The sequence below is a fragment of the Empidonax traillii genome, unplaced genomic scaffold (assembly GCF_003031625.1).
Source record: "Empidonax traillii isolate 1590-97213 ecotype Southwest subspecies unplaced genomic scaffold, ASM303162v1 scaffold1:size7828297, whole genome shotgun sequence".
Lineage (NCBI taxonomy): Eukaryota > Metazoa > Chordata > Aves > Passeriformes > Tyrannidae > Empidonax > Empidonax traillii.
In genome coordinates, this window is record NW_020955194.1 from 2,765,317 (window position 1) to 2,776,241 (window position 10,925).

The window sequence follows — 10,925 nt, forward strand, 5'->3', positions numbered from 1 at the left end:
ACATTCCCAGTAAATTCCAAGAGTAATTCAGTGAGCAGATCTTTTCTGGAAGTGGAACAAACATCTCCTAATAGCAGGGAAAGTTGAGCACATTAGAAGGCAACAAGAAGCAAAATGCAGTTCCCGTTCACGCTGTTGTATCGGGAAGATCTCCCTTTACCACAAGAGCAAATGAGTTTCTAAAAACTAGGCAGTTGTACAAAAGACTCAACCCAGAGATCAATCAGTTTTTTTAAATACACTCACTATTTGGTTTAGGAAAATTAATCCGTACAAGATCATCTTTCTTTTGAAGGACAGTTAAAACTAAACTGCTACAGGCTTAGGGCCACTGTCACACATTGGATGCTGCTGGAACCTTCCCTAGACAACTGAATAAATACTAAACAGAAGTAGCCACACCTATGAAACCACAAAGCATAAATGCATTCAAGAACAACTGTTCTTTGCTTTATTGAATGGCTGAAGCAGGACTATAATCCAGGTATACTTAAATCAAGTGTTGGTCCACTCTTCTCATCAAAAAGAATCGTTGTGGGTTTTTTTTTTAATAACAACATCAACACAAATGGAAGGAACATGAACCATCATAACAGGAACTTTCAACTGTATGTGACATTAGACCATGACCAGACTGATGCTACCTCAGTATTTACAGACTCCACTGTATAGACCAGCCACACTAGTGTTATTTACCTCCAAACCATTGAAGTTCTAGGGAAAGGATCCTTCTTTGTACAGCTCACCTCTGAGCCACCAACATGAGATCGAAATGAGTTGCAAGTCTTCTAGAAATATTTCTATATTTAGTATTTTACTAAAGAATATTTACTATCCTCTCTGAAGTTACGTATAACCATTATAAATATTTACATCAAACATTTACAGCTGGTTCATAATATACAACACAACAATTTAGCTGTAATTTCTAATTGTCCAGTGTAAAAGTTTCAAACAACATGTTGCTATCATAATTTGAACTTCTCTGTTTTGCACACAGTCACAGGCAGTACAGGGCTTTTCAAAAACTCATGTTACATAATAAAAAAAATGGAATGATGTTACTTTAATGACAATTATTTCAGGGGTAGTTGTTTTGGGGTTTTTTTAAACAAGCAGATTTCAATTCCTAAATCCCATCTGGTGCTACTACTAACATTTAAAATAGTTTTGGAGAGAGAAAAAATAATTAAGAAATAAATACACCTTTAAAAGACTTCCACAATTAACCATGTCAGAATATTTGTTTTCCACACAGTTTGAAGGAGACCCTACTCCTCTCATCATCATCCTCCTGTGCTGAAATACGGTGCGGTTCAATCCATTCTTATCTTCTGGTTTGTCATCCTATAAATAATGCTGTCATACCCAGGATCCATGTTCCAGAGGTTGTAGGAGATAACTATCACAGCTAAAGCAAGGCCTATCATCATCCACAGAATAATGTTGAAGATTACAGAGTAGTTGTAGTTATATGGGTAGGCAAGGTTATATGGATTTTCTTTTTCGCTCTGAAATAAAGAAAATTTGTGTTACTTCAGAGTGAACTCGCACACAACACATTCTGACTCCATGGAGAGTCGAGGCAACCTGAACAGGGCAACTCCATCCTGGGCTAAGTCTGGAGTCCTGCCAGCAAGCCAAGGAAAACATGTTTTCCCACACCTGGGAGGCAGGACTTGCAGGCACTACTGCACAGGGGACAAAACGCAGAAAAGGAAATTCTGCCAAGGCATAAGGGAAGTTTTCAGGGAATTTAATTGGACAGCCTGATTTAACACCTCAATTAGTCCTGGCTCTGAGCAGTAGGTTGGACTAGATGACCTCCAGAGCCCTCCTCAACTTCAATTACTCTATGATTAAGTGAACATCAAGACAGGCAGATAAGCTGACCTCTCTGCACCCACACCTAAATCATAGTCAGTATTTTAGTCTTTAAAGAAAAAGTTACACTCAAGTGAAGAACTGATGCAATTTGGATGAGTTTTAATAAATGAGATATAAAAAAATGGGCCTCTACTACCTGTGAAGACTGGAGAATGGAGCGAGTCTTCCTTATCAGGGGGGAATTAAACTCCTTTACAGCCACCACTTCTACCACTGCATTCCCACCATACAGATTAAACATCTCATCTGCAAACTGGAAAAGCAAAAGTTATTTAATTAAAAACCTACACTGTAGCCAGGAATTAAGCACAGTTTTGTTAGCAAGATGTAGTAAAACATAAGATGTCAGCTTCAGGAATAATCACGGAAAGCTAAACTATTTTAGAATAGCTACACTATTTAAGAATTTCACTCAGAAAGTGTGAACTTTCTGCTGGTTTACAAGGCCTCTTTCAAACTCCTCAATCATTGTTCAACAGACTGTAGCTTATGCCTGCTTTCTGGCTTAGCAAACTGGTGCTTTTACACTTTTCCATCAAGCTTACTACAAATTTAACTGATGATTACGAAAGACCCGTTGAAGAATTACTTTGTTGAGCACATTGATGGATGAACAGCAGTTATTTTAAAGGCTTGGAAATTTGGATGTACACATTTCCACGCTTCCAAGAGCCAGTTTTTGTGAGACGTACTGGTGGTTTCAAATGCAAGGTATTCATTTAAGAAAAACAAATATATGGAGTCATGTTGGTACATGGTTTCAATACGACCCCACTCCTTTATGCAAACTATCTAAACATTTTAGAATCATGTCAACACTTTTCAGAGAGGTAAACTGTAACATTTGATTTTATAATTGAACAACTGCATTTTAAAAACCAAGCATCAGGCAAGCTATCAACAATGAAGTGACAATTCAAAGCATAAGGCAGTCAATAAACTAAATCCCTTGTCATTAGCAAAAAACATTATTTCCTTAACATTACCGTGAAGTTTGTTCATTAGGTAGAAAAACATACCTTTTGCAAGGAGTCTACAAGAATTTGAGAAGCATCCTTGAACTGCTGAGAGTCTTCCCCATACCGCTTTCCAACCTCTTCCAAGCCAGACAGTTCCAGAGAATACAGGTCTGGAGAGTGATCTTTGGCCAAGTGCTTGTGTCGAGACAGCTTTGGCACAACCATTGGGGGCAGAAAGAAATTAATTCATACACAGGTTACTTTAAAAAAAAACACATTTCACAGAGAACATGTTCTTAACTGCCATTGTACTTCTCAAGTAAGAAAACAAAGGAAGCCCCAGTAAATTCTTCATTGAGTACTTCCCATGTTTTTGGGTATGGAGAAACAGCAGCTCAGAATTCCCCCTGCTCCCACCAAACACAACACAAAAGACCCTACAGATGCCTCTCATTCACAATTGCAGTGACAGGGCTGACACAAATTGCTTCAGAATGCATTTTTTAAACTGATGCAACCAACTGATGACACACTAGAATATGTATCACTGGTTGCCAAGTGTGCTGGTTACAGCTTCTCTACCCTTTAAAAAAGATCTCTGAAGTTTGTGACTAAAATGAGGAAAGCGTTTCAGAAAAACTTACCAGGCTTGTAATATCATGTAGGACTTGCAGTTCTGACAGAAAAAGCAAGTCAACCTGGGGGAAGAGGCAAAAAGGGACAAGTATTTGTTTTGATGAAACCTAAGGTAGTCTTGTTTTGCTGCAACTCTCAGTATTTTATAGCAGGTCATGTCTGCTACAGCATCAGAACATGCTAGAAGGAGACAACTCTTTCACTGAAATTACAAAAAATCCTTAAAACTTAATTACTAGAGTTCCACTAGAAAAAATTAAGAGTGGGTTCTCCTAAGCAAAGAAAGGGGGAAGAAAAAGGGAGGAGGAAACAAAAAGCATAAACTTAACTAAGAATATTAGGAAATAATCATAAAAATTCCCACGGATTGATGGGATTTTTTTACCTCATTGTTTCTGCTGAGGGAGTTGAGGGGAAGGGAGCTGAGAATGGAGTTGTCCTGGAACAGGCGGTTCCGCAGCTGGCGCAGCGTGACAGAAAGATCCTCGAACACGGAGTTTGCCTTGCCCGCCATGTACACCCTCTGCAGGAACAGCCATTGCTTAGTGACAACAGAGGTTCCCTTCCAGTTTTATCCAAAGACACACTAATAATCAATCACATTCCCCCTTTCCAATGCAAAATTTCATACAATCAATCGGTTTTGCTCCGGCCACACAAGTGGAAAGAGGTTTAACCATTTAGAACATCTGGAATCAGAAGTGAAGCAATACTCACTTCCTCACTGGGGGCCAGCTGCAACACCACAGGCGTTTCCTCAGAGAACAAACTATGAATAGCGTTTGCAACACTGTCAAGACTGAAAGGAACAGCCTGGAAGACAAAGGTCAGTTACATTTTGGGGTTAAACAAGGCCTAGTGATCTAAAAGGAGATAATTATGCATGGTAAACTGGTGCAAAATAAAAGCTTTCCAAGTTGGGCAGCAGCAGAATTAACTAAGTAGAAATAACCTTTAAAACAACTTATTTGAAAAGGGTTTGTGGGTTCATGATGGACAAAAACCAGCTCAACATGAAGAATTCATCCAATACTGCACTAAACTGGATTACAGCAGACAATGTAATTATAAAGGAGAATGAGCAGGCACTGCACAGTTACCAATATTTTTAAGTTACTGTGTTGTGTTAAAAGGTGTCTAGAAGTCCTATGACTGAAGAGGCACCAGGCATAAATTTAAAACCAGAAAATTTTATCTGAACAGAATAAAGTTTTTCACTCTAAGGATGGTCAAATACCAGCAGAGGTTGCCCAGAAAGGTTGTGGAGTCTTCATCTGTGGAGATAATCAAAGCCTGACTGAACACAGCTCTAGCTTATCCTGCTTGATCAGGAGGTTGGACCAGATGATTTTGAGAGTTCCCTTCCAACCTAAATGACTGTGGTGCTGTGATAAGCCCGAGAAGAGTGTTAGCAAAGACAGACAGTGGTAGCTGAATATAATGTTGTCTGTTGCTTTCTTTTTGATGCAGTGTAATGGAATGGTGTCTCAAAGTGCTGTATTTCAGTCAAGCACTTGAGGAAGACTCAAAAGACCACTAAGAGGGTGGTTCAGTACATCAAAGAACCAGCACCGTATAAAATGTCATCACACACTCAGCTTGAAGCAAAAAAATTCAGTAATTCTGATTATGAATCAGTTGCCACGGGAAGCAGTGGATTCTCTGCCTCTTGGTACAAACATTTTAAATAATATTAAATATTAAATAAAACTAGATGTCTTTCGAGGAGAACATGCTTTGGTGAAACAAATTACTGAACTCAACACAGAAGGCCCTGGGTGCTCTCAAAGGCTTTTCCCCTTGTACAGGAGTCTGACCAAATTATTGATCTATACAGTCTGATCCATCATTTTCGGGGATAAGTGAACCCCAAGTGAAGTAAGAAGTAAGTGAACAACCAGGACTATGGTGTAGAATCATGTACTTGTGATCAGACCAGAAGAAATCCCGTGACAGTTCCAGCTGTGGATACTCACATTCTCAATGGGGTAAGAAAACCCCTTCGCAGGCAGTGCCAGCTTGTCCACTCCCTTCACTGTCACCAGCACAGTAGCTCGTGGTCTGTGAAACAGATCCCCCACTCCAAGCCCAGGCCAGGGAAGGTCCTATTACAGAATAATTTAAAAAAAACTGTGTTTAACAGGGAAAAAAGAGGAGCCCTCCCCCAGTATTACAGCACAATAACTTACTATCTTGTTAATATCTCTGTGCAGGACAACCTACTGGGAATTTCATGAGGAAGTAAGTTAATACTAGGCTGCTTTCATCTTGAGTAATGCTGTCTCAAGTCAACCATGAAGACATTCCTAATTTAAAAGCTGTCAGTAACTTCACAGCAGTCTACACTAAGAAAGCATTATACATAATGAATATATGAAGTTATCTCCCATAATTAAATTAAAAATATTATAGTCTGTATTTAATAAGTGAAGGCTGAATTAAAAAAAAAACAAACAAACACAAAAACCCCCAAGAATAAACCGAACTTAAACCCTTTCACAAAACGCAACAGAAAGAGGTTTAGGCACACTAAACCACTAACAGCTTGGTATTTTCAGAACCAGAAGGAAACAGGGAGATAAAAACAGAGGGGTGTCAATCATACCAACAACTTACTAATCTAAAATTTACAAATTTACAGAGAAACAGAGAGATTCCTTAGTAGCTTACTACAGTTATGAATCAGTAAGGGCACAGTGAAGGATAAGCATGACAAAATATCTTTGGATAACCAGTATGTCAAATGTCAAGTGGTCAAAATGGGCCAAACCCTATTGTTTTGCTGGGTGTCTTTACGTGCAACACACACAAAACCATTCAATGCATTGTTTTTTCTTTATAAAATAACCCAAATTTACTTCTTAGGCATATAGCTCTTATGAGTTTGTTACTAGTTTGATGACAAAAAAACTCATAATTAACTGACAAGATACTTTCAGACTAATTCCAAAAGGCAGGATAAACAGACCTGCATTCAAACCTTATCAGACCTCTTCACTAGCTGCAGACTGGAAAAAGCAGGAACTGGCCTCCCACACCAGCCTGTAGGTTTGAGTATCTGGCTGCACACAGACACTGCTAGAGATGCCTGGCTATCACACTTCCAGGTACTGCTTCAACAGCCATCCCTGCTGAAGCCCAGCAAAAAATTCAGCAGGCAAGACTGGAATCAATCCAAGGGCTCCTTCTCATGTGCCCCACTTTAAACATCACCAGAGCTATATCCTAACACTTAACGTTGGAAAACACTACCACAAATCATGTTTTCAAGTATTTGGATTACTTCTCAAGCAATAACCAGCCTACTTGTTCTTACTAACTCGGCTCAGCAGACAGGTCTGCTGACCTGACAAAGCACCTGCCTTGCCAAGGCATTTCTCACAGACCTCAGAGAACGCAAGAGCAGAGCCCTGCGGGGAGTGACAGGGTTCACTCGGGGTGTGACCGTGGATGGGGGGATACAGCACACAGCCGGGTCTCAGAGGAACTGGAAAGCCTCTGCAGGCTTCCTTCTATAGCTGATGATTCAAACTGGCCAGCACAGCCTCTGGCTGCTCACATGACAGACACAGCTCCCTGCTCAGAAACCACCTCGGACAAGTCACGCATTCCCCGACACAAACAGGGGGGTATTTTACATATTCCAGCTCATGACAGGAAGATTTGTGTGTTGAGCGAGCAGGTCTGTAGTTCCAGAGGTGTTTCAAAACCAAGACCTGAAAAGTACCTCTTCAACAGAAAAGCCCATGGTTAATGCGGCGACATCCGGGATCCGCTCGCCAGGAATGGGCCAACTTCCATCTCGGAAAACAACCGACTGAGGTGATCGTAAGACACTAAATTCATCTCCACAGACACCTGAAAAGCAAACATAAGAAGCTGTCAGAGTTCTTTCAATCTTTCCCGTACATAACATGGAAAAAGGGACATTAGAGCTTGCTTTCATTCCTTCTTTCTCCCTCTCATGCCTATCACTTTGTGTAGAACAAGAAATGAGAATCCATCATTTTGGTGCTCTGGAATACAAAATAAGGTTTCTATACAGCAATGACTAAGGATAAACAAACCCATATTAACAAAAGCAGAACAATTATTCAGGCAACAGCCCAGTTCTGTGTACTCATCGACAGGCTGCAAGCAGTGCTACAGTTGAGACCTGCTAAAGCAAACTCTCAGTGGAGCCAGGTAGACTCCAAAATCCTCTTCAGCTCAGAGTGCACCAACACAGCCCTGTTTGCTTCCAGGACTGCTCGGCATAACACAGACAACAGTCTGAGCCACTGGGCCAGGAAGTCTAGCGGAGTCTGTCAGTGCTGGATTAAACCGAACACTGCCAGGACAACCTGGATCTGCAGAACAGCTCCTGTGTTCCTGCTCTGCCTCCTCCACCACATGACACTGTGAGATGCTTTCCTTCCCCTGGATGCAGTGCTGGACCTGAGCTGACTGTGTGAAGCTCCAGCCTGCATTACTTCCTTCACATGTTGGGTTTTCACTAATCTGGGATCCCCCTTCACTCTCTTCCCCATTACCTCAAATAGCAGAGTTGAATAAAAGCACATTTTTCAACTGTTTTGTGGTGAGAGTAATTTACTGTGTAATAAAGTCAGAAAGGACTCCACAGGTGTAAGACATGGGCTTGTTTCAACCTGGCTTCCTCCTTTGAAGTTGCTTTAGCAGAGCTGCAACGCTGTACACAAAAATTTGTGTGAATAAATTTTAAAACTAATTTAGTGTATATAAGCAGTGACACATACACAATGCAAAATTTCAGGCATGTGCTCCTCAACAACCAATCTGAGAAAGTTTCCAACAGAAAACTGATCTGACATAAGATATGAGAAAATCAGGTAATAAATATTCACAGGCCTCTAAGCTGAAGTTCTAATCATAAAATGTGTCTGACTGCATGCTTCAAAATTATATGAATAACCATCTAAAGAAAATAAAGCCATTTAGTCATATGATCACTGAAAACTGGTTACCAATCCAAGCAGCAATACACAGTAGTTTTCCCAGGCATCTACAAATCTAAAAGCTATTTACAAAAATAATGCAAGAGCAAAATGAGGTGCTGCGCAGCTAAAATCTTCCCCAACATCAAATTTAACCTAAGTGACCTTGAAGATGCTGTTTTAAAGCCTGGGTCGTGACCATGCATACAAATGCTGACAGTAAACCTGAGCTGTGTTATGATAAACACAGGAGAGGACAAAGTACTGCCATGCAGGCTGGGCAAGGGCGGCAAAAGGAAGGGAACAGGCCAAACCAACCCATGCATACGAAGCAAATTTGAGCACTTTTTGATTTAAATTGATGCGTTCACTGGATGGCCTGGTGCCAATTTTAATGCTAACTGAAATTAATTACGATTTTGAAGGACAGAAATATTTCCCTACTGGTTTCTTTAGGAAGGAATTTACAAAAACGGCTACAAATCTGTAGGATTTCACGTGTTGCTCTCCCACTGCTGTGAGACAGTCACAAGTCATGCAGGACAAAACTGGCTTACTTGGGGCTAGACTGCTCAGGTGGGTAAAACCATTTTAATTTCCTTGTTAAAGATTTCAATGATGAAAACTGAATTTGAAAATGAGAACACAAGCAGAGTCTCTGTAATTGCCCGTGGAATACTTAACCAAATTCCCACCCTGCCGAAATTCTACCTCAAGCTCTCAAAAGCCCTTGTGAACCTGGAGAACTAAGAAATACTGAGTGAAAACTATTACTTGTCATCACAAGCCTGACCCACAGCAGGTGACAGGAACCCTGTAGCGACCACGAAAGCAACTCAGCAAAAACATGAAAATTCACACAGTGCAACTAAACAAGGTGTGTTTATCACAGAATCAAGGTTGGGAGAGATCCCTAAGATGACGCAGTCCAACCATCCACCCAGCACTGCCAATGCAACCCCTAAACCCCTACACCACATCACCCAGCACCAGATCCGGAGCCTCTGGAACAACTCCAGGGATGGTGACTCCATCACCTCCCTGGGCAACCCATTCCAGTGCCTGACCACCCTAACACAGAAAACGCTTTTAACTAATACCTGATCCGAATCTCCCTTGTCTCAGCTCATAAAACTGGATTGTAATATAATTCCTATACAACATATGTAAATATACATATACAATTATATTTTGTTGCATATAATTTATATACAATAAAACACATTATGAAAAGTATACGATTGTATTGTGCATACGATATAAAACCATAAAGTATGTATTAATTTTAATAATAAATTTATATGAGTGATACAATGATGTAAGAAATTTCTATTATTTACAATTTAATGTAAACCAGACCTTGGACAAAAAGGGAGAGGGAAGTGTGCGAGCACCGTCTCTGGAGGTGGGTGGGAGGAAGGGGGACAGGGAGGCGCAGCACGATGACAGTCCCCTGCTCCCACCCATCCCTCCTGAACCTGGTACAGACACACAGAGAGACACACAGAGAGACACACAGAGAGACACACAGAGAGACACACAGAGAGACACACAGACAGACACACAGACAGACACACAGACAGACACACAGACAGACACACAGACAGACATCCCCCGCGCCCCTTCCCCAGCGCTGCGGCCCAGCCCCTTTCCCGCAGCCTCCCCCCGCAGGGGTCCCCCCCGCTCCCCCGACCGCGCTGTCTCGCCCACCCACCGGCCACACAGACGGCCGCCAGCAGCGCCGCCAGCCCCACCGCCATGTCCGCCATGAGCCGCCGCCGGGCCGCGCCGTCGGACGGACACCTCACAGCGCCCCGCCCACCGCGTTGACGGACAGCAGCCACAGCCAATCCACGGGCGGGATTCCGAGCGGCTGGGCGGGAATCTGAGGTACTGACCAATCGCAGCCCCTCCCGGTCACGGGGCTGAGCAGTCAGCTGTGCAGAGGGGGCGGGGTCTCGCTTTGAGTGGCGTTTGAACTCGGCCAATCAGATCGCGAGGTGTCTCTGCACCATTTTCCTCCCCGCACCGGGAACTCGGAGGGGAGAGGCGAGTAGGAGAGGATGATTGACAGCTGATTCGACCAATCGAAGCGCGATGGGACGGGATGGAGCGGTGATTGACAGTTAACTCACCAATCAGAGAGCAAGGCCGCCGGCTCCGCCCTGTCCTCACCTGTGAGGGGCGGGGCTGTGGCCGTGAGGGTGTGAGGGAGTTGCATCGTCCCTGCCCCTGCTCCTGTCGGCGTCCTTGTCTTTATCCTTGTCTCTGCCCTCATTGCCTTCTTCCCTGAAGTTTATTAAGAACACCTTCAGTAAAACACGCAGTGACTGCCCCAGCCATGCCCATCTCACCTCAGCCGCCCTTCCCTGTAATGGGAACAGGCAGGCGGTGCATGTTGTTCAGCGTCTGTGTAATACTCCTGCAGTACACCATGAGCCATCGAGCTGCGGCTTTTTCCTGGGGTCTTTGCACATTTTTAGGCTCT

The 10,925-nt window shown here is 42.6% G+C and overlaps 1 protein-coding gene across 1 annotated transcript; it reads right to left on the minus strand.

Annotated features, from left to right (window-relative positions):
• Positions 1–424: 424 nt before the first annotated feature.
• Positions 425–10,265, minus strand: ATP6AP2 (ATPase H+ transporting accessory protein 2). Its single transcript, XM_027885119.1, has 9 exons — positions 10,152–10,265; positions 7,210–7,340; positions 5,459–5,587; positions 4,200–4,295; positions 3,868–4,005; positions 3,491–3,544; positions 2,907–3,056; positions 2,024–2,140; positions 425–1,511 (listed from the first exon to the last, which is right to left on the minus strand). The coding sequence occupies exons 1-9, from the start codon at positions 10,204–10,206 to the stop codon at positions 1,317–1,319; spliced, it is 1,065 nt and encodes a 354-aa protein (XP_027740920.1). The 5' UTR covers positions 10,207–10,265; the 3' UTR covers positions 425–1,316.
• Between the last annotated feature and the right edge of the window lie 660 nt (positions 10,266–10,925).